This window comes from Salarias fasciatus, chromosome 23 (genome assembly GCF_902148845.1).
Source record: "Salarias fasciatus chromosome 23, fSalaFa1.1, whole genome shotgun sequence".
Lineage (NCBI taxonomy): Eukaryota > Metazoa > Chordata > Actinopteri > Blenniiformes > Blenniidae > Salarias > Salarias fasciatus.
Genome location: NC_043766.1, coordinates 39111476 through 39136148, shown reverse-complemented (window position 1 = coordinate 39136148; position 24673 = coordinate 39111476). Strand labels below are relative to the sequence as shown.

Here is a 24673-nt window from a genome sequence, read left to right as displayed (position 1 = left end):
ATCTGGTTCCCTCTGGTCCCCTGTGATCAGCTCCATCACTTAATGTCAGGGGAAGATGAGGGCCTCTCCTCTTTGAGGGTCGGTTGTTGGTGGGGGGGGCCTCTCCTCTTTGAGGGTCGGTGGTTGGTGGGGGGGGGGCCTCTCCTCTTTGAGGGTCGGTGGTTGGTGGGGGGGGGCCTGATGGCGGCAGGTGGTTGCACTGTCTTGGGGTCGGGATCTGGGCTGCTTCGCTGGGGGCTGTCTTCGTGTTTGGTTGGATTGGGGGTGGGGGGGCCGCCGGTTTGTTGGGGCTGTCTGGCGGCAGGTGGGGCGGGGGCCCCGGGGGGCCGGGGTCTGTGGGTGCCGGTTCATGTCCGGGCGGCCGGGGTGTCCTGGGGCGGGGTGTGGCTGGGGGCCCTGGCCCTGGTGCCTGGGGGCTCTCCCCTTCCGTGAGGGTGAGGGGTCGACCTGGCTGGGGGGGGCCGGTCGGCTCGGGCGTGCTGCCGCGGCCTGGGTCGGTGCACGCCCTGGTGTCTGGTTGCTGCCCCGGAATTCAGGGCATTGGGGGTGGGTGGTTGTGGTGGTGGGGGACAGGGGGGTGGGGTGGATGGGTGGGGGTGGCGGGGGAGGTGGGTGGGTGGTGGGGGACGGGGCGGGGTGGATGGGGAGGTAGATAGGGGGGTGGTGGGCTGTGGGGGTTAGGGGGTTGAGGAAGGTGCGTGTACGTGTATGTGTATATGTGTGTGGGTGTGTATGTGTGAGTATGTATATATGTTTTTGTATGTGTGGGTATTTATGTATGTGTATGTGAGTGTGTGGGTGTGTATCTGGATATGTATGTGTATGTGTGTGACTATGTATCTGTAAGTGTGTATGTGTGTGTGGGTATGTATCTGTGAGCGGGGTATGTATCTGTGTGTGGGTGTGTATCTGTAAGTATGTATGTATGTCTGTACGTGTGTGTATATGTGTGGGCGATAGGAGCTATGTATGAGAGAGTGCGGTGCCCTGTGGGGGGGGGGGGGGGCCCGGTGGGCCTGGGGGCGGTGGGCCCTGGGTCTGGGTCCTTCTGCTGCCCCCTGTCTGTCCTCACCTTCACTCCTCCTGATGCATGATGGGTGTGTGCTTCTTGGGTCGGTGGCTCTCTGGCCGTGGTCGCTGTCTGCCCTGGTCCTGGGGGGGGGGGGGGGCGCTCCTGGCCCTGTCCTTCATCGGGGGGCTCCTGGGTGACGGGGGTGCTGCGGCATCCCCGGACCCCCCCTCTCCCCCCGCTCTCATGCACACACACGTAGGGCTTTGGGAGGCGGGCTTATCAAGTTGGGTGTGGTGGAGGGGGCCATCTAAGTGGCCCCAATCACTGCACGCTTCAGTGGCTCGCCTCTCAGTCTTAATTGCACTTAGTCATCTAACACGACCAAATACATACAAACACACACGTCGGGGGGTCTTGGCGCGCTGTGTCGGGGGGGGGGGGGGGGGCTGTTCAGGTAGATGGGACTGCTCGTTTGGCCTCACTCGCGGCACGGTGTGGTTACTGACCCTCAATTTTTAATCGCAAACAACATATACTCCATCAACACTCACGAGACGGAGGTGGGGGAGGGAGGGCAATGGGGTCTTCTGCACCCCCTTTCCGTATTCCTTCTGGTGGGGGGTGGGGCGGGGGGGGCTGTTGTTTTCCCACAGGCCGGGGGTTTGGAGCGGCTGTGGTTTGGGGGGCTGCTGGCTCTGGGGGTGCATACCTTGTCTGCGGCGGTGGGGTGGGGGCGTGGGGTGGCAGTTGTGGGTGGTGGGGGGTCCTGGATGTGGGGTTCGGTGTTCCCTTGCCTTCCGGGGGTGTCTCCCACAGGATGTGACAGTTGGGATGACGCGGGAATGTGAGTGTGTTTGGGGTAGGATGGACTGTGTGTGTTGTGTGTGTGTGTGTGTGTGTGTGTGTGTGTGTGTGCGTGCGTGCTTGTTAGCGTGTGCTGGAGAGTGTGTGAGTGTGTTGAATGTGAGTGTGTGTGTGCGTTGGTTTAGGGATGAGTGGTTTTGTGTGTGCGTGTGTGCATGTGTGTGTGTCAGTATGAGTGAGTGGGTATGAGTGTTGGGTTGGGGCGGGGGGGAGTGAGGCGGGAGAGGACGGGGGTGGGAGGGGTGGGCCGGCGGTGGACGGGGGGGTGGGTTCCGGGTGGGGTCTTGGGTGGGGGTGGGTGGGGGGGGGTGATGCCCTGGATCTCGGGGTGCGTGGCTGGAGCGCTGGGGGGTGTACTGGCCTGGGGTGGGTAGCCGCCCGTGTGGGCTGGTTCTCCCGGGTGGGTCCATGGCCCTCCGCCTGGGGTGGGGGGTTGGCTCCTGGGCTCTTGGGCCTCGGGCTCTCGGCCTGCCCGCCCCGGGCGTCCGACGCCCGGGGTGGACCGGCTCCTGACGGTCGTGGCTCCGCGGGGCCCGGGCCCCCGGGACTGCCCCCCGGGGGGGGTCCCCGGCCGGGCTTTCCTCTGCCCCGTTTCTGGACCGGAGCCGTGGGCGTCTGCCTGGGGGGTGGCGGCTTGGATCCGGGCTCTGTGATGTCCGCCGGCTGTCTGGGCTCTGAGGGCCTCTCTGGCGGTCAGAGGTCATATATGCATGATCACTATCCCATCACTGTCACCATCATATTCACATGATCACATTGACTTTAATCACTCTTCACATACTCGGTTACCTTGTCTTCTTGTGGTGGTTAGACTCATGGTGATCTGTAGCAGACCTCTCTTGACGCACGCCCGAGTTTACTACTTGTTACGACTAGCTTATTCAAAAAAAAAAAAAAAAAAAGGGTTTGTGGTGTCCTTGCATTTCCTTCCTCCCCTACACCTCCTTTTATTTTTGTGGCCTGGTCTGTTCACTAATATGGTTTCGGGGGAAAAAAAAAAAAAAAAAAAAAAAAAAATGTATGTATGGTTCTGTAATTTTCTGTGTTGGTGTCGGCTCTGTTTTGGTGTTGTCTAGATGGGGGTTGGGATTGTTCTTGGTTGCGTGTGGGTGCGTCGGACAACACTGTTTTGTATTGTGACTTGTACATAGGTTGTGCCCCCCCCCCCGTTCTCCCTTCTTTATCTTTCTCTCTTTGTGTCCCTGCTCTCTGAGCATTTCCGTCCGGTCCTGTCCTCAGCCATGCCGGATGCCAGCTTTAAATAAAGGCAGCAAGCAGGAGGAGACTCAGTCTCGTCCTGCTGCTAACATTAAAATCTGTCGGATAGTAAAGGCTACAATCATACAATATTGCACGCCCCAGCTGCCGAACAGGACAAGGGGGAAAAAAAAAAAAAAAACCTTTCTCTCCATCAACAACATGTCAGGAAGTCCACAAACAACAAATCCATCACATGTGTCACATCAGGACTGAACTCTTTTTCTCTCCATCAGATTTCTCTCAACTTCAACTGGATGAAAACTCAATGCACAGAAAGCTCAAACTGTCCAACAACAACAGGAAGGTGACACATGTGGAGGAAGAGCAGCCGTATCCTCATCATCCTCACAGATTTGATGACTGGACTTATCAGCTGCTGTGTAGAAATGATCTGAGTGGTCGATGTTACTGGGAGGTCGAGTGGAGCGGAGAGGTTTCTATATCAGTGAGTTACAGAGGAATCAGAAGGAAAGGAGACAGTTGGGAGTGTAGGTTTGGAATGAATCATCACTCCTGGAGTCTGTGGTGCGATGACACACGTTACTCTGTCTGGCACAATAAGAGAGAAACACTCCTCCTCTCCCCCCCCTCTGGTAGAGTAGCAGTGTATGTGGACTGTCCTGCTGGCTCTCTGTCCTTCTTCAGAGTCTCCTCTGACTCTCTGATCCACCTCTACACCTTCAACACCACATTCACTCAACCTCTATATGCTGGATTTACCCTCTGGAGGTCTGGGTTCTTCAGTGAGTCTGTGTCCTCTGTAGGAAGGACGTCTCTGTCTCTGACAGCAGGGAGGAGGAGGAGCCTGTCAGAACACGATGTCACAATGCTGACATTATGGTAATCTGCTAGCAAAAGAAGCAATAAAGCAATGCTAGCAATGAAAACACAAGGCTGCAAATGGTAAGTTTCTTTTGTGTAGTTGTATGTGTGTATTGCTGTTAGCATATGTTATCTTCTGTTAGCTCCATGGTGGAGCTCTGCTGTTCAAGCCCCTTGTAAATCAATTACTGTAACTGTAAGTGCATTCACATGTACTGTAATCTTTATTTTGTGTATTTCTGCGTACTTGTGAACCTAGTGTCTATTAATATGCACTAAAGAGCTATGTTGGGTAAATTAAATACATTTTACTCTATAGGAATAAGAAATTGGATCCATTTGAGATATTTCAATTCTTTTTAAAACAGTTTCAGAGCTATAGTAATTATAGACAAAAAGTAAGCTGTTCTTGTGACCTATCCAACAGGTCAGGTTTTTTGGATTTGTGTAATTCACTGGATTGCAGATTCGTGGATTCCAGAAGAGGATCGATTCTCTACACTTGATGGCGAGCCAAATCCAGAATGATCCTGGTAGACACAACTGGCATTGAACAAACACTGAAAGACTGAGAGACAAAGACACTGAAAGACTAACAAGACTGACTCATTTTGGTTTATTCATTATTGGTATTTTCTTTTATTTTATTGCGCGCTTTTGTATTTTGTAAATATACATTTTTTCATTCAAATTATTCTGCAAGTAAGGTTCCTCACTTGCACTCCTGTGTGTGTCTCCATGCTTTACTCACCCTAGGCTCCCAGCCGAATTAGAGCTTCTGTCTGGCTAACAGTCCCTTCATATTTTCATTTTTCTGAGGCAGCTGAACTGCTCAACATAAATATACAAGGTACACATATGTGCTACAAAAGCATGGGCGAGCCCAGCCAGGAGCCTTGAGCGTGGTGTAACAGCATTTGAACTTTACTGACCTCTGACTGAACAGTTCTTCTACTGACAGAATGGATTTTGTTGAGGTATAGGCTGAAAGTGGCCAAATGCGTATTGTAAGTGATGTTACAGATGTAAAGCAAGACAAAGAAGTTTTTGAGTTTTAGAACAACATGGTACTATCTGTAGGATACTTCTCGTTGATGATGACTCATCCGACTTCCACGGTAGTCATGTGTAGAGGTTTGAATCTGGTGTATCTGTTGAGAAACTTAGCACCCACTTTGCCTCACCTCTTTCCATCCGCTGATAATCCTGATCTTACTTACCGCATTCAAGGTCTAACTGACTTGTACACCCAAGCTGTAGGGGGCAGTGTTACTGACACTTACCTTAGCAACCTGAAGAATTTAGCCAAGCTAGCCCTTAAACATTGGACGTCGTATGGACGTCCAGATCATGTCCATATTGCGTCCTTCCGTCCAAGACCAATTATAGACCTATTTTGGACGTCCAAAATAGGTGAGGTATTTGGACGTCTCATTATTACCCAATTTCGACGTCTAGATGACGTTCAAGATCTGGACGTCTAAATTAGGACCCAACATGCGATTGAACATTCGAAAGTCGGGGAAACTTTATGTTCCTTGATTAAAAATGTTTACCATCTGAACGAGATGAGATGACGTATTATGTATGAAATGGGTTTTGATGTATTTTATTTTTGTTTTATTTTGAAGGGCGGACAGACAGGAAGTTCTGTGTCTGTGTTCACTTATATGGCTGCCATAGTGTACATTAACTTGACTGAGTGAACCCGGAAGTGGAGGTGTGTCAGATGCTACACTTTACCGCTAAGCCACGGAGCTGGAGACGCTGCTGTCGGGCTAATTAAGTGTTTTTCCCTTGATCGCTGGTCCAGCAGTTGTCGGGGAACCCTGATTCCTGTTTGTTGGACCGACGGTAGTCTGGAGCCACCGTGGACCGGCCGGTCTCAGTCCCTTTTGAGGGCGATCAGCACATAGCATGCTGGGACAGCGGATGGAGGAAGAGTTCGCTACGATTCGTCACCGGTCCGGTATTTTGAGTACTGTGAAGTTTATGCAATAAAATCTGTTTAAAAGAATTGGATTGTGATCGTAGTTTCCTGTACCTGTGAATTTTGGCTTGTCAGCAGGTTGGATGCTTCTTTATGCATTTGGAGTTAGCATCTGCTGGTGATTGATTCAATGAAGTAATAGGAAAATAACCTTGGCAAGCATGTCACCTTCTACAGTGGGACTTTATGCATAGTAAGGCAGTATAAATAATAATAGTTTACCATTGGAAAAGTGTTTATGTGAAATGTTAACCCCGCCTTGTATTTCTTTTTCTTTGAGTCTGTTTGTTTTCATTGTCTCCTAAAGATAGAATTATGTCTAATAAAAAGAGCCGCCCAAGCGTTAAAATTTAGTACGTAATTTCATCAAATTGTGAACTTCGGAGGAAACACAAAACATTTTTTAAAGCCCCACTTTGTTTCATGTGTATTGCACTGTAGTTCAGGATAAATAATTTCTTCAAACTGGTGGTCACCCTCCCGTTTACAGATATTCACTCAATAAACTAACAGCGCAACACGTAAGGCTGAGGATTCGCGGGACAGTAAGTCGTGAGTTTGAATCTCGTGTGTCACCAGGCTGCAATGAAATGCTGAATGACTTAAAGAACAAGATGGAAGCTCGGACTGCAAACTCAGTGGTTAGATTATGGTCAACTTAATTTATATTTTCCCCACTTTTTTTGGCCCTTGTCTGGAGGTCCTGGTGATGTCGATACCTGATGTCGAAATTATGTAAAAAAAAGACATCATCTGGCGTAAGGTTCTGCACCTTTGGACGACCCCTGCTGGGACGTCCAAAAATGACCTGAAATAGACGTTGATTCAACGTCTTTTTGCGCAGTGTGGTAAGTGGGGAAGACTATGAAGAAGTTTGCGGGGAGTGTTTATCAACAATAGGCAAAACCTATTGAAAATGTTGACATTGCTGAACACAGCCCCCACAAGTGAAGCTGAAACCAGCCCCACTAACCAAACACCTGTGGTAGAGCCCACTCAAAGTAGAGTTTCACCTCCACACCTCAGTGAAATTTCTCACTCTCCTAAGGCTCCTCAGAATCACCTTGCAAAGCCCCATAAAATCCAGCATGACCTCACAACTGAGCCCAACTGATTGAACCCACCAGAATTCCAGAGAATAGTAGTGGAGCATGTTGTTTAAAAACACTGAAACATCTTCACATGGCCACTCCACCTTAAGAATCAGAGCTTTTTCTGGCAAGACACCAAGACCCTACAATGAAGCAGACTTTGAAACATGGCGCTCTCATGTCGACCTGATGCTGGAAGATCCTTCCCTGTCGGAGTTGGAAAAAACTCGCAAATCCTTGAAAGTCTCCTTGCTCCTGCTTCAGATGTCATTTGTCCCCTTGGACCTGAATCTACCTCTGCTGACTATCTTAAGCTTTTGGACTCGGCTTTTGGAACCGTTGAAGACGGTGAGGAACTTCTTGTGCGTTTCATGAACACCCTGCAGGACCATGGAGAAAAAACCGTCTGCATAACTTCATCGTCTGCAGGTGGCGCTCAATCTCACGGTACGTAGAGGTGGTCTTAAGTCCCATGAAATGAACAACAGCTTCCTAAAACAGTTCAAAAGAGGTCTGTTGGGATGAAGGCCTGCTGAATGAACTACAGTTGGAGCTAAAGAACAAAGGATGCACCTCCTTATGCAGAGCTTCTGCTTCTCCTCCGTACTGCAGAAAACAGACAAGAGGTTAAAAGTGCATGGATGAAAAAACATTTAAGCGCCACAAAACCAAGAGCAGTCGCCTCACAGACAAACAGCCATTGAAAGACATGTAAATGCTGCTGAAGGTGAGTCTAACAGTGTAAGGGAGCTGAAAGAACAAGTTGCTGACTAAAAAGCCAGCGAGCTGCAGTTTAAGAAAACAAAAGAAACAAGACACACCTAAGAAAGACCACACAAAGACAGCTGAAATTTAAAAGACCTGATCATGCTAAGACCGAACACTTACCCCCATCCAGTCGTCCCAGTGCAAGGCCCAAGCCCTGGTATTGTTTCCACTGTGGGGAGGACAGACATATAGTAGCTACTTGTGAGTCCAATCAAATCCTGCTCTTGTAGCTGCAAAACGAAAAGAACTAAGAGTGAAAAGACAAATAATGGGACAGCCAGAATGACCCATCCTCGTTAAACTAAGTCGGCCTCTGATGTGGGACAAATTGAGGCTAATGTGGAATTGACCCGTCCCAACAAGTCAAACCAAAAACGATCATTTAAGAAGAAGGCAAATCTAAAGTCACACTCCTTTAAGAAGAAGGCAAACCTAAAGTCACACTCCAGAACAGACACCTTTAAGCCTTCCAAGTGGTTTTGATTGGTACAAAAAGTACGGCACAAGTGAAAGTTGATGGACAAACTGTGAGTTGTTATTGGACACAGGTTCCCAGGTGACCACAGTCCCTGAGTCCTACGACCGTCAACATTTGTCTAATCAGGAGATTAAGCCGCTTCATGAGTTATTGGAAGTTGAGGGAGCCAATGGTCGATGTGTACCCTTATTTAGGTTACATTGAAATGAATGTCACCTTTCCCAAAGTTTCTTGGAGTTGAAGGTGAAGTACCTACACTTGCCTTAGTGATCCCCGATGTGCGAGCAACTTCCCAGTCCTTGGTGCTAATAGGGACAAACACATTAGATGTACTTTACGAGCTGTACTGTGATGCAGGTTCAGAACTGCTAACAGCTAGGCCACTTTGCTATAAGGCAGTGCTGAAAGTTCTTGAGATGCGGCACAAACAGTCAAGAGAAAGTAGCCTGGGCCTAGTGACAATGCACACCAGAGAGCCCCAGTTGGTCCCGGCAGGCCAAATAGTTGTTTTAGATGGTGCTGTAGCAGTTGCTGCTGGTAACAGTGAAAAGTCAGTTTTACTAGAGCACCCACTCATGTCAACCTTACTGGTGGTATCCTAGTAAAACCTTCTCTGTAACTTACCTGAAACATTCACCTTACCTGGTCCCGGTAGTACTTACCAATGAATCTGAACATGATGTCCCTCAAAAGTGTGTCATTGGAGAAATCAATGTATATCAGAGAGTCATTTCTTAGGAACCATCAGTGAGAACTCCAAACCAAAACAGGACAAAAATCCAACATGAGGTTCAACTTTGATTCTCCTCCCATCAGTGCTGAGTGGAAGGAACGCTTACAAGAAAAACTAAAACCAAATGCCTGAAGTATTTGCAGAAAATGATATTGACTTCGAAAAACCGATCAAGTGAAGCACACAATCAAGCTGTCAGATGAACACCATTCGAACACAGAGCACGTCCCATACACCCAAATGACCTGGAGTGGTCTGTAAGCATCTCAAGGAACTCCAACAAGCCGGCGTGATCAGAGAGTCCACCTCTTCATTTCCTTCGCCCATTGTGGTCGTGCGGAAGAAAAATGGTGAAGTGTATGTGAGTGGTGTGGTGTGTATCTGGATATGTATGTGTATGTGTGTGACTATGTATGTGTAAGTGTGTATGTGTGGGTGGGTATGTATCTGTGAGCGGGGTATGTATGTGTGTGAGGGTGTGTATCTGTAAGTATGTATGTATGTCTGTACGTGTGGGTGTATATGTGTGGTGATTGGAGCTATGTATGAGAGAGTGCGGTGTTCTGTGGGAGGTGGCCCCGGTGGGCCTGGGGGCGGTGGGCCCTGGGTCTGGATCCTTCTGCTGCCCCCTGTCTGTCCTCACCTTCACTCCTCCTGATGCATGATGGGTGTGTGCTTCTTGGGTCGGTGGCTCTCTGGCCATGGTCGCTGTCCGCCCTGGTCCTGGGGGGTGGGGGGTGGCGCTCCTGGCCCTGTCCTTCATCGGGGGCTCTTGGGTGACGGGGGTGCTGCGGCATCCCCGGACCCCCCTCTCCCCCCCGCTCTCATGCACACACAACGGAGGGCTTTGGGAGGCGGGCTTATCAAGTTGGGTGTGGTGGAGGGGCCATCTAAGTGGCCCCAATCACTGCACGCTTCAGTGGCTCGCCTCTCAGTCTTAATTGCACTTAGTCATCTAACACGACCAAATGCATACAAACACACACGTCGGGGGGTCTTGGCGCGCTGTGTCGGGGGTGGGGCTGTTCAGGTAGATGAGACTGCTCGTTTGGCCTCACTCGCGGCACGGTGTGGTTACTGACCCTCAAGTTTTAATCGCAAACAACATATACTCCATCAACACTCACGAGACGGGGGGGGGGAGGGGGAGGGAGGGCAATGGGGGGGGTGATGCCCTGGATCTCGGGGTGCGTGGCCGGAGCGCTGGGGGGGGGTACTGGCCTGGGGTGGGTAGCCACCGTGTGGGGCTGGTTCTCCCGGGTGGGTCATAGCCCTCCGCCTGGGTGGGGGTTGCTCCTGGGCTCTTGGGCCTTGGGCCTCTCGGCCCTGCCCGCCCCGGGCGTCCGGCGCCCGGGTGGACCGGCTCCTGCCGGTCGTGGCTCCGCGGGGCCCGGGCCCCGGGACTGCTGGGGTCCCCGGCCGGGGCTTTCCTCTGCCCCGTTTCTGGACTGGAGCGTGGGCGTCTGCCTGGGGGGGCGGCATTGGATCCGGGCTCTGTGATGTCCGCCGGCTGTCTGGGCTCTGAGGGCCTCTCTGGCCTGCTTCTGGCCTTCTCAGAGGTCAGAGGCCATATATGCATGATCACTATCACCAGGGCCGGCTCTAGGCATAGGCGAACATGGCGGCCGCCTAGGGCGCCACATCCCGAGGGGGACGCCGTGGTTGTACAAGGGGCGCCACGACGCTCTGTGTTCCGTGTGCCCCGCTGTGCAGCGGTCTGACGCACTGCGCTCCTTGTCCTCGGCGCTGCCGGCACTGATCGGTATTGTTCGGCACCGCTCCTCAGCGCACCCCCCCCCCTGCTCAACAAATGTCGGGACCGCTTGAAAAACACGCTCCCAAGGGGCGCTCGTCTCGGGCTCGCCTAGGGCGCCTCTGAAGCCCGGGCCGGCCCTGACTATCACCATCAGTGTCACCATCATATTCACATGATCACGTTGATCTTTAACCACTCTTCACATACTGGGTTACCTTGTCTTCTTGTGGTGGTTAGAATAATGGTGATCTGTAGCAGACCTCTCTGATGCACGCCCCGAGTTTACTACTAGTTACTACTAGCTATATTCAAAAAAAAAAAAAAAGGTTTGTGGTGTCCTTGCATTTCCTTCCTCCCCGACACCTCCTTTTATTTTGTGGCCTGGTCTGTTCACTAATATGGTTCGGGGAAAAAAAAAAAAATGTATGTATGGTTCTGTAATTTTCTGTGTTGGTTGTCGGCTCTGTTTTAGTGTTGTCTAGATTGGGGGTTTGGGATTGTTCTTAGTTGCGTGTGGTGCGTCGACAACACTGTTTTGTATTGTGACTTTGTACATAGGTTGTGCCCCCCCCCCCCCCCCCGTTCTCCCTCTCTTTATCTTTCTCTCTTTCTGTTCCTGCTCTCTGAGCATTTCCGTCCCGGTCCTGTCCGGCAGCCATGCCGGATGCCAACTTTAAATAAAGGCAGCAGCAGGAGGAGACTCAGTCTCGTCCTGCTGCTAACATTAAAATCTGTTCGGATAGTAAAAGGCTACAATCATACAATATTGCACGCCCCAGCTGCCGAACAGGACAAGGGAAAAAAAAAAAAAAAAAAAAAAAATGGTGAAGTCCGCTTATGCATCGACTACAGAAAGCTGAACATGCAAACTGTAAAAGATGCTTACGCCCTCCCAAACTTGGAGGAAACCTTTTCCACTCTGACAGGTTCACAGTGGTTCTCCGTTCTCGATTTAAAGTCGGGGTACTACCAAATTGAGGTCGAGGAGCTGGACAAACCCAAAACAGCATTTGTCTGTCCCATCGGCTTTTGGGAATTCAACAGAATGCCCAAGGCATTACGAACGCCCCCCAGTACATTCCAACACCTCTGGGAAAAATGTATGGGCGATTTGAATCTCCACGAGGTGATTGTGTTTCTTGATGACATCATTGTATTCTCCAAGATGCCTGAAGAGCATGAGGCCCGCTTAATGAAAGTTCTCAATCGCCTTAAGGAGTATGGACTAAAACTTTCTCCAAAAAGTGTAAGTTTTTTTCAAACTTCCATGAGGTACCTTGGTCACATGTGTCCAGTAAAGGGGTTGAGACGGATCCTGAAAAGTGAAAGCCCTAAGTACATGGCCTGTGCCTCGAGATCTGCAAACAGCTTCGCTCGTTCTAGGCTTTTCAGGATACTACAGACGATTCATTAAAAACTACTCGAGTATCGTTAAGCCCCTTACTGACCTGACCTCAGGGTATCCTCCTTTGGGTATATGTATATATATATGTATATATATATATATATATATATATATATATATATATATATATAATTATATATATATAATGTATATGTATATTTTTTTTTTCCTTTTCTTATAATGACTGTGGCCATCCTACATAATGCAACTTTTTTGGGTTAACTTTGTAACAGTTATGGTACGGTGTTTGTTCCCCAGCCAATGTCATCTATATTGAAAATTTCTAGTTTTCCTCTACTTGAACTTGGTGACGTCCTCAGTTAAATAGACTGCACTCTGCTGGTTCAGCTGTTGCTTTAGTTTTCATGACCAATACTAATGTGTCTTTTTTTTTTTTTATCCGGGATTCAGGGTGTTGGACATAAGGAAGTTTTAAGGGTGTTTCGGGTAACACCTTTGTGCTATGAGCACTCAATTTAGTTTTCATATATGGGGAAGTCAGGCCACTGTATGGGTGTGTGTGTTGTGTGCGTGGGTTTTTTTTTTTTTTTTTTGTCTCTCCTCTATCCTCCTGCAGACGTGGATTCTGTTCTGTCTTCCTGGGCCTGGATTTTCACATTATTTCCTGCCTCCTGCAACCTTCTGGTTCCTTAGTGTGAGACATGACTGACTCGAGTGGCAAAGTAAGATTTGTTTCATGGAATGTGAAGGGTTTGGTGAAGGCTGCCAAACTCGGAAGGGTCATGGTTCATTTACAGCAGCTTAAGGGTGATATATTCTTTATTCAAGAAACCCACCTGCGTAACAGGGGCGTGGTGAGACTCAAGAAAAAGTGGGTTGGACAGGTGTTTCATTCCACATTTAATGGTACAGCTAGAGGTACGGCTATTATGATCCGTAAAAGTATTCCCTTTGTAGCTGTAAACTTGGTCTCAGACCCCAACGGCAGATATGTAATGGTCTCTGGTCCCTCAAGGTGTTCCTGTTTTATTAGTCTGTGTCTACGGGCCGAATTGGATGGCAGCCATTTGTGAACAAATTATTCACCTCCTTTCCGGACCTGGAGAACCACCAGATAATTATGGGTGGTGACTTTAACTTCGTACAGGACCCACTACTCGACAGATCATCAACCAAGGCTGCCCCTTTATCCAAATCAGCCAAGACATTCTTAACTTTTACACAGCTGCTTGGACTGACTGATCCACGGAGGTATACGTTCCCTCAGGCTAGGGCATTTTCTTTCTTTTCGCAGGTCCACCGAACTTATACACATATAGATTTTTTTCTTATGGATACTAGACTGCTTTCCAAAATACTTGGCTCAGATTATCATAGCATTGTTATTTCAGACCACGCTCCTACTTCTCCTCGATGTTGACTTGCTGACCACATGTAATCCTTGTAAAAAATGGAGATTCAATTCTACTCTATTAGCTGAGGAGGAATACAGATTATTTTTGCAGTCTCAGATCACCGTATTCTTTGAATTGAATGATTTACCTGAGACAAGTAGAGGCATTCTCTGGGAGACATCCAAGACATATTTCAGGGGTCAACTCATCTCTTTTATTTCACACAGGAAAAAGGCAGACACCTTGCGCCTTAATTAGCTCCTTAGGGACATAAAAGACATTGATGGGCGATATGCTATGAACCCTGAACCTAGTTTATATGGGAAGCGTCTTAAAGCGATACTTCAACATTTTGGCAAATTGGCCCATCTAGGGCAATTCGGTAGTCATTTAGAACAGCATACTTACTTTTTTTGTGAGGGCGAGCTGTTGTTTATTCAGCGGTGCGTCTGAGGAGAGCTTCACGGCGGACATAATGGAAGTGGACGGTATTTTTGTTCCCCCTCGTCAAAGTCATCAAATACACAATCCAACAACCCCAAAACACTTTGGTGGACACGTTATAATCCACACATTCACTACGCTGTGAAACACCAACAAATAATATTGTAGCGTTAAGACTTTGAAGCAAATACTGGGAACTACTTTTTCTTTTGAAATCACTACGCCCAGACGCCATGTTTAGTAAGTAGTTCCGTCTTAGCAATCTTCTCAAAAAAAAGCTCAGTCTCGTAATTTTGCATTGATATTTCACAGCGTAGTGAATGTGCGGATTATAACGTGTCTGCCAAAGTTGTTTTGGGGTTGTTGGATTGTGTATTTGATGAGTTTGACGAGGGAAGCAACTGTACCATCCACTTCCATTGTGTCCGCCGTGAAGCTCTCCTCAGACCCACCGCTGAATAAACAACAGCTCGCCCTCACAAAAAAAAGTAAGTATGCTGTTCTAAATGACTACCGAATTGCCCTAGATGGGCCAATTTGCCAAAATGTTGAAGTATCGCTTTAAGCTCCAAACTGAATTCGATCTCATTTCCACCACCAAAGTTAGAACACTCCTACTGCAATCCAAACAGCGCCTTTTTGAATCCGGTGAAAAAGCTGGGCGACTCCTCTCTTATCTAGCCAGGGCAGAGGCCTCATCAAGACTAATTTCGGCTGTCAAGTCCTCCACCGGTGCAACGTGCTTTGATCATGATGAAATAAATAAGATTTTTGTTGAGTTTTACTCTACTTTATATACCTCTGACCATCCAAGATCCCCAGGCAATGTTCTTGATAATATCAGCTTCCCACAGGTGGAAAACGATGCAGTTGAGTCTCTTGGTGGGCTCATTACCGTTGAGGAAGTGAAGGAGGCCATTACGACACTCCAGAATGGCAAGTCACCTGGGCCTGATGGCTTCACAGCTGAGTACTATAAGACCTTCTCAGACTGGCTAGCCCCTTGCTTGCGGGACATGTATAATGAATCATTTACTTGTGGTCGTCTCCCAGGCTCCCTTTCAGAGGCCACCATTTCCCTTCTCCTTAAAAAGGATAAGGATCCGTTGCTTTGCACAAGTTACAGACCAATCTCGTTAAATGTCGATTTCAAAATTCTCTCTAAAGTCTTAGCTTTGCGTCTACAACGTGTTTTGCCCTCTATTATTGCACTTGATCAAACCTGTTTTATGTCAGGCCGGCAGTCTTTTCATAACACCAGGCATCTCTTTGACATAATTTATTCTTCAGATTCTGATGTGCCAGAGGTTGTGGTCTCCCTCGATGCAGAGAAAGACTTTGATAGGGTTGAGTGGAGTTTCCTGTATGACGTTATAGCTAGGTTTGGCCTTGGCGAGGCCTTTATTCTCTGGATAAAACTTCTATACTCATCACCGAAAGCTGCTGTCCGAATAAACGATACGCTATCACCATTTTTACCTTTATGTCGCGGTACCAGACAAGGCTGTCCGTTATCCCCTTTACTTTTCACCCTTGTGGTGGAACCACTAGCTCTTTGGCTGCATTCTGAGGTGGGCTTTAAAGGTATTGTGCGTGGGAAAACAGTTCATAAGGTTTTGCTGTATGCAGATGACCTTCTATATGTTTCCGACCCGGCAATCTCTTTTCCTGTAATTCTTGATATACTGGAGCGCTATGGTGCGGTGTCTGGCTACAAACTTAACTACACAAAGAGCGTGCTTCTACCCATTAATTCCCCAGCTAAACTACTTCCACGCACCACAGTGCCATTTAAATGGTCGAATGGTGGCTTTCAATATTTGGGTATTCGCGTTACATTGTCTGCCTCTGACCTGTACCAAAACAACTTTGCCCCACTGGTTGAGAGAATGGAGAAGGACTTCACCTGCTGGTTGACTCTGCCCCTCTTGCTTGTTGGCCAAATTAATTTAATCAAGATGGTGGTTCTTGACTTGACTTGAAGTCTTGACTTGAAGTTTTAATATGTTTGATATGTTATGTTTTTTTTTTTTTTTTTTTTTTTTTTTTTTTTTTTTTTCCTCTGATCTTTGTATTTCTGCCCGAGAATTGTTTTTAATCTTGTTTTGTAGCACTTTGAGATTTCTTTAGAAATGTAAAGCGCATTACAAATAAAATGTATTATTATTATTATTATTATTCTCCCAAAGTTTCTTTACGCGTTTCAGCATGTTCTGGTGCTGCTAGTGAAATCCTTTTTCGATAAATTAGATAAGTTGGTTTCAACCTTTTTGTTGGGCGGTAAACCTGCAAGGATTCGTAGATCTATTCTCCAATCTCCCAAAGAAAAGGGGGGGGGGGGGGGGGGTTTGCCCTACCCGTTTTCAGGCTCTACTACTGGGCTGTACATGTACAAAAGGTCCTATACTGGGTGGATGAGGAGCATGATTGTTTATCAGTCTGGGTACATATGGAACGAGACTTCACTTTATTCTCCCTGCGTTCTGTGTTACCCCTAAATTCCACGGCGTGCGTCTCTGCTCCGCTGCGCTCCGGACCGCTCCGTTTGTTCAAAACCCACCGGTCCGCTCCGCTCCGCTGCGTCTCTGTTCCGCCGGCCGGAGAAGCAGAGCAGCCGTGAGCTATTTAGCATCGACCTCCAGAAGCTGAGCAGTCTGGGAAGCACTGTCATCTTTCTCTGTACATCCTGGTAAGAAGGATGACTGGGGTCATATAAATTTTTATGATTCTCCACTTCCAAAATCAGCGTCTCTTCATCCTGGTTGCTGTGCTTCAACACGCTGAATTTCGTGCGACAGGATGTTGACATTCGGGCCATTCAGAATAAAATGCATACATGGTCCTGAATAGGCTATGTATTTTGTAGAAAACACGAAATTTAAAGACAATAGCCTGCAAATGGGCCGTATATGCAGCTGTGTAAACATTCAGAAACGTTCGACTATAGTTTGATTACAGGCAAACAGAAGTTTGTGAAATAAAATTTGATAGTGTGTTTTAATTTTGGTTTGCCCGCTTTTTAAAGTGTTATATTTTAATCAGCATGGTATGTCTATTCGTGATATATCTGACAATTAATGTGACAAAAAAAAAATGTCTTTTTACAGTTTAAAGTTTTAATAAAGACAAAATGATTTTATGGTAACGCTTCCTTTTACAGTACGGTAATTACCATGTATTAACATGGTAATTGCAGGGTAAGTACCATGTAATAAGGAGAAGTTATTGTAAAATTACCATGTAATTACAGGGTAACTATGTTGCTAATTACCTAGTACTTTAGAGTAATTACCAAGCCAATTCCAGGCAAATACCAAGTACTACCTGGTAGTAAGTATTAATTACTGGGTAATTATAATGTATATAGCAACTATGTCGGTAATTGCCAAGTACTTACTAAGTAATTGCTAAGTAATTACCATGTAATCATTGGGAAATGTAGACTTTTTACTTGGTATTACTAGGTACTGTGAGGTGTGTATGCTATGTATTTCCCTATAAGTCAAGTGTTTTTACTACTTACCTGGTAACTTCTTAGTATTTCCCAGTAACTACAACATTACCTGGTAATTACGGTTGAACTGTAGACTACTGCAAAAGGAAGTGAGGCCTGTTTCCACACTATTACCTGGTAACTACTTATCGTTACCCAGGAACTGCAAAAATACCTACCTGGAAATTACATAGTTATTAAAGTGGATTTGGTACTGTAAAAGGAAGTGAGGTCTGTTTCCATGTTATTACATGGTAATTGCTTATTTGTTACCTAGTAAATAGAAAAATATCTACCTGGAAATTACATAGTTATTAAAGTGGATTTGTACTGTAAAAGGAAGTGATGTCTGTTTCCATGTTAGTACATGGTAATTGCTTATTTGTTACCTAGTAAATAGAAAAATATTACCTGGAAATTACATAGTTATTAAAGTGGATTTGTACTGTAAAAGGAAGTGAGGTCTGTTTTCCATGTTATTACCTGGTAATTATCATGTTATACCCAGTAAATAGAAAAAAAATTTTACCTGGAAATTACATAGTTATTAAAGTGGATTGTACTGTAAAGGAAGTGAGGTCTGTTTCCATGTTATTACATGGTAATTACTCAGTATTTAGCCTGTTACTCGGAAACTTTCACATACCCCACACACTTGCACCAAAAATGCAGCAAACCCCATCAGTGTCTGTGATACAGTCTCTGAACAGCACACTGTATCTGTCAGGAGATCAGAGTTTCCATCAAAACCACCATCACCAGCCGTCAGATTACATTAAGATGAACGCATTATTATTACACTTCCTCACTCCAAACACCTCACTGTGACCGACATGCAAAACAAGAGAGCTGCCAAAGATAAACGTTTTAATCAAATGGAGTTCAACTTCTTATAAAACAATTTACAAAACAGTGCACATTTTAGCAGTCAGGCACCTTTTTTTTTTTTTAAGAAACAGAACAGACTTCTTTGCAAAAAACAGAATACAAATAACAGTGATAAACAATCACTATAATCAACATTAATAAGTACACTGCTCCAGTCTTGTGAATTCACATCATGTGTTTTCTGCAGACCCGTCTGGTCGACAGGAACCCTTGATCTCCATCATCCCGAATACCCAGGACCGCCGTCGCCAGGTGTTGTCACGTCGTCCACGTCCAGACTTGTACCTCCCTCAGCGTGATGGAAACGAAGACAGCACAACTGTTCCTCTTAATGCTCAGGGTTTATTCACTTTACACCCAAACCCCAAACGTGAGAACTGAAAACATACAAATATACATATTAATAAACAGAAACTTACACAATAAAGAAATATACACATTGCATAAAACACAAATATCTTTAAACCTTCAAACATACACATGAAACCGACATTACAACCTAAACATTCACCCAAGCCTGAACCACAGCCACCCAGCACCAGCTGCAGAGCTCCACACTACCACCACGATAATGATCAATAAAACACCAAGAAAAAGGAAATATACTCACCTCACTGACTGCATCACATTGTAAGCCGTTTGTTTTTGTTCTTTTTACATACTTTTTGGAGCGTTTTCCCTCTCTCCACGTTTGTGTGCACCACTTAATGTGGTCCTACCCGGAACGTCTGCAGAGGGTTAGTTCCGCCACTCGGTGATATTTATATTTAATTAAATTTCGGTTCTACCTCGACTGAGAGAAAGCTTATTTATGGCAGAACGTCTGCAGACACTTGGTGATATGGTGATATTTATATTTAATTAAATTTCGGTTCCTACTCTAATGAGAGAAAGCGTGTTTACGGCGGAACGTTCCGGGTAGGACCACATTAAGTGATGCACAGATAAACGCGGAGAGAGAAAATAAGAACAAAAAACTCCGTGAAAAGAGCAAAAACAAACGGCTTACCTCCTTTACAATGTGAAGCAGCCAGTGAGGTGTGTATATTTTCGTTTTTCTTGGAGTTTTATTGATCATTATCGTGGTGGTAGTGTGGAGCTCTGCAGCTGGTGCTGGGTGGCTGTGGTTCAGGCTTGGGTGGATATTTCGGTTGTAATGTCGGTTTCATGTGCATATTTGAAGGTTTAAAGATATTTGTGTTTTGTGCAATGTGTATATTTGTTTATTGTGTAAGTTTCTGTTTATTAAAATGTATATTTGTATGTTTTCAGCTCTCACGTTTGGGGTTTGGGTGTTACAGTGAATAAACCCTGAGCATTAAGAAGGAACAGTTGTGCTGTCCTCGTTTCCATCACACCGAGGGAGGTACAAGTCTGGACGTGGACGACGTGACAACACCTGGCGACGACGGTCCTGGGTATTCGGGATGATGGAGATCAAGGGTTCCTGTAGACCAGACGGGTCTGCAGAAAACACATGATGTGAATTCACAAGACTGGAGCAGTGTACTTATTAATGTTGATTTATAGTGATTGTTTATCACTGTTATTTGTATTTTGTTTTTTGCAAAAGAAATCTGTTCTGTTTCTTAAAAAAAAAAAGGTGCCTGACTGCTAAAAATGTGCACTGTTTTGTAAATTGTTTTATAAGAAGTTGAACTCCATTTGATTAAAATGTTTATCTTTGGCAGCTCTCTTGTTTTTGCATGTCTGTCACAGTGAGGTGTTTGGAGTGAGGAAGTGTAATAATAATGCGTTCATCTTAATGTAATCTGACGGCTGGTGATGGTGGTTTTGATGGAAACTCTGATCTCCTGACAGATACAGTGAGCTGTTCAGAGACTGTATCACAGACACTGATGGGGTTTGATGCATTTTTGGTGCAAGTGTGTGGGGTATGTGAAAGTTTCCGAGTAACAGGCTAAATACTGAGTAATTACCAGGTAATAACATGGAAACAGACCTCACTTCCTTTTACAGTACAAATCCACTTTAATAACTATGTAATTTCCAGGTAAATATTTTTCTATTTACTGGGTAACAAATGAGTAATTACCATGTAATAACATGGAAACGGACCTCACTTCCTTTTACAGTACAAATCCACTTTAATAACTATGTAATTTCCAGGTAGATATTTTTCTATTTACTAGGTAACAAATAAGCAATTACCATGTAATAACATGGAAACAGACCTCACTTCCTTTTACAGTCCAAATCCACTTTAATAACTATGTAATTTCCAGGTAGATATTTTTCTATTTACTAGGTAACAAATAAGTAATTACCATGTAATAACATGGAAACAGACCTCACTTCCTTTTACAGTACAAATCCACTTTAATAACTATGTAATTTCCAGGTAGGTATTTTTGCAGTTCCTGGGTAACGAATAAGTAGTTACCAGGTAATAGTGTGGAAACAGGCCTCACTTCCTTTTGCAGTAGTCTACAGTTCAACCGTAATTACCAGGTAAATGTTGTAGTTACTGAGAAATACTAAGAAGTTACCAGGTAAGTAGTAAAAAACACTTAACTAATAGGGAAATACATAGCGTACACACCTAGCAGTACCTAGTAATACCTAGTAAAAAGTCTACATTTCCCAATGATTACATGGTAATTACTTAGCAATTACTTAGTAAGTACTTGGCAATTACCGACATAGTTGCTATATACATTATAATTACCCAGTAATTAATACTTACGACCAGGTAGTTACTTGGTATTTGCCTAGAATTGGTTTAGTAATTACTCTAAAAGTACTAGGTAATTAGAAACATAGTTACCCTGTAATTACATGGTAATTTTACAATAACTTCTCCTTATTACATGGTACTTACCCTGCAATTACCACGTTAATACATGGTAATTACCGTACTGTAAAAGGAAGCGTTACCGATTTTATTTTGTATAAAGCTGGAGGTTGTTGGAGTTCTCCTTCCTGTTTGGTGCATCTGAACTGTGGAAATTTATTCGTACGGAGACCTGGACGGACCGGACCGGAGAGAGAAACAGACCTCGGCTCTATTTTGGACTGACGGAGCGGAGCGGAGCAGAACGGAGGCTGTGAAATCAGCTGCAGTCATTAAAATAGCAACGTATTTGCTGCGGCGGTCGGACCGGAGCGGAGCTGAGCGCAGACGGAGCGGACCGGAGGATGTGGAATTTAGGGGTTATGCTCTCAACTTCCGTCTCCTCCTTTACATTTGTCTAGTGGCCCATTAGTATACACATCCTTAAAGCTCGTGTCCGGAGTTTTGACAGAGAGAGGATTTTTTTTAATCCAATGTCTCAGGCTCCGCCCTCCCTCTGCTTTCATGAGCGACCAAGCCACACCCCTTTAATTGTGCACGCTGTTATCCGTCGGGTGAAAATGAGAGCCTCTGAGTCCTGCAGCATCCTCCATGTTGAGCTGTTTCTGGTGGATGTTCAGCAGACAGTGGATATATCTGCTGCAGAGCTAACTCTCCTCTGCTGGGCGAGCGCCGTGCTCTCTGGCTGCTCCACACTTTGACTGACAGCAGGACAAGGCGGAAGCTCGAAGCCTATTGGCTGATGCTGACCGGCGCTTTTTCGGATAACATGGGGGTCTATGAGACGAAGGCGGGGCTCATAAATACATTTTTATATTGCTTTATGCTGATATTATATTGTAGTATCGAACCAGACTGACACATTTAAGCTCCGTTGAAAAATGATACATACGTTGGAAACGAACGGAAACTCCGGACACCAGCTTTAAAGATTTGGAGCCAGATCAGAAAACACTTGGGCCTTGCTAGTCCCTCAGTTTCGACTTCAGTGTATAGGAATTACTGCTTTAAACCCTCCAGAGTGGACTCAGCTTTCCGGCTATGGCACAGTAATGGAATCAAATCAGTTGGGGATTTGTATACAAACAATGTCTTCTCATCCTTTGCACAACTCGTGGTCAGATACAAACTGCCAAACCAACACCTTTTCCATTTTTTCCAGGTCAGGGATTATGTTAAAAAATTATTTCTGCATTTTCCAAATCGCCCGCCTGAATCTTTGGTAGATACCCTCCTGACTGTGGATCCCTTTGCTAAAGGGTGCATTTCAACTCTCTATAATTCCATGTGGTCAGCCGCGGCATCTCCACTTACTGACACCAAGACCGCCTGGGAAAGCAGTCTTAATATAACGTTGACTGAACAGCAATGGGGTTCTGCAGTTTCTCCAGTTCACCTTTCTTCCATTTGTACTCGCCATAGGTTGATCCAATGCCAGGTTCTGTACAGGGTTCATTACACAAATGCCAGATTAGCTCGAATTTACCCTTCTGTTAGTGATGCCTGTGGTAGGTGTCGCTTATCTCCAGCTGATCATGTACATATGTTCTGGTCATGTCCGAAATTGAAACCATTTTGGTCTGATGTTTTCTCTACTTTTAACCAGGCCTGTAGCTGTACCATTACTCCTAACCGTCTGCGATTTTCGGCATCTCTCCCACCACAGATCTGCCCAAGGCGCTGAAACATGTTCTGTCATTTGTAACTCTTCTGGCCCTTAGGCTGATATTGCTAAATTGGAAACTTCCCCATCCTCCTTCACATACCCGCTGGGTTCGGGAGGTATTGTGTAATCTGAAGCTCCAAAAGCTCAGATTCTCACTCAAGGGTTCTGTGCATTTATTTCACGACAAATGGGACCCTTTTCTGAAGTATACAGAGTCCCTTGACTTTAGGCATGGGTTAGTGATGGAAAAGAGACATTGTTTTGTTCCCCCCTCCCCCTTATTTCAAATTGTTATTTATTTTTTTTCTTTATCTTACTCCCCTTTTCTTTTCTTTCTGTCTTTCTCAATTATTCATGTTATGTTTTCTTTTCTCTTCTTTTTTTTTCTCTCTAGTCTTCTTTTTTGGGCTGGTGGCTGCTTTAGTATATTTCCATCCATGTTCTGGTTGTGCTTGTGTTTGTGTCTGTCATGGGTGCGAGACCGAAATGGGAGGGCCTGTGCGGGTGGTAGGGTGGGTGTTTCTGGGCTGGTCTTTTGCATTTTGACTATGTTGTACAACAGCCACGTGTGGTAATCCCCAGTGGGATGGGTTTACTGTTAAAAGTTCAAAATGTTCTACAAATACAGTGGGAAAAAAAAAAAAATGTCTCCCCATATTGAAATGTGACACTACTACGACTTCGTTTTGGATGTTTCTGCTCTGGCAAATTTACATTTAATTAAACTGTCTTAAAACCAGAAAAAAAAAAGAAAAAAAAGAGCTTGACCGCATCCAGCAGTTGACATGCACTCACCTGTCCCTACCTGAGAGTAGTGCAAGTCCTGAAGTGGTGGCTGCCATTTGCGAGAAACATCTTCTCAGTAGCTCTCAAAATGACACCATTCCCTTGGTCCATTCGTTGGCAATTTCAGTGGCCGCCGTTCCAGATGATTTTATCAATGAAGACGAGTGTGGTGGTCTTCCTGTAAGGGATACAGTCAGGTCGGTACCACTCCAAGTTGGCCCCGGCAAACTCGGCACCGCCCCGGGATACAGTCAACTCGGCATCAAGCCAAGTCGGCATCAAGCCAAGTCGGCATCTCGCCAAGTCGGCCTCGCGGGCGGGGGGGGCTCTCGAGTGGCCGAGTTGGTCGGTGCGGACTTGACTGTAAGCTGCTTACCAACTTGGCCAAAAGCGTCTTTCTTTTGTTTTTAATCACGATGGTGGATAATGTACCTGGGAGCTTCATGTTTGACGTCCGAGTAGCTTAGCTATGAGCGCGCAGCGCTTAGCGGCTGTCTGGTCATGTGACCGGTCCCAAGGCATTCTGGGAATCGTAGTGCAGCGATGCCGGCTGCGCCGCGACGATTTGCAGTTTTTTTCGTGCCGGCAGCGCCGCTTCTCCTCACGTAGCAGGCAGGGGACTGGAGGACAAACTGTGTGGTTATGGTGACTGACAGGTTAGAGGTGGAGAATGGACCTGGAGCTTCATGGTTGACGTCCTGTTTGAACCGAGTAGCTTAGCTACGAGCGCACAGCGCGAGCGGCTGTCTGGTCATGTGACCAGATCATGTGACCGGCATGTGATCCGCGAACGCCGCATGATCAAACCAGTCGCCTGCATTATAATTTTATTGTAATGTTCTCCACCCCTGAAGGTCGTTAGGTGACCAACAACTTAGGTGCATACCGCCCCCTACTGTATCTCTTGGTGAATGTAAATCAGAGGGCCTGGATCTGCTGTTGTTAGAAGCTAGAAGGCGCTGAGTCGCCAACTCGAAATCTGATTGGTTGAAGCAGCTGTCTGTTTGACGCTTCACTTTTGTGATGTGCTGCGGGCACATCGTGTTT

The 24673-nt window shown here is 46.0% G+C and overlaps 2 protein-coding genes across 2 annotated transcripts in view; both read left to right on the top strand.

Annotated features, from left to right (window-relative positions):
• LOC115381319 (NLR family CARD domain-containing protein 3-like) overlaps positions 1-3980 on the top strand; it is a 77425-nt gene extending 73445 nt beyond the window's left edge. Inside the window, exon 10 of the mRNA XM_030082598.1 lies at positions 3370-3980. Coding sequence (XP_029938458.1) covers positions 3370-3980 — 611 coding nt within the window. The remainder of the gene's footprint in view (positions 1-3369) is intronic.
• Positions 1-24673, top strand: part of LOC115382194 (NLR family CARD domain-containing protein 3-like) — a gene marked incomplete at its 3' end in the record, with an annotated part of 1416821 nt that overhangs the window by 65920 nt on the left and 1326228 nt on the right.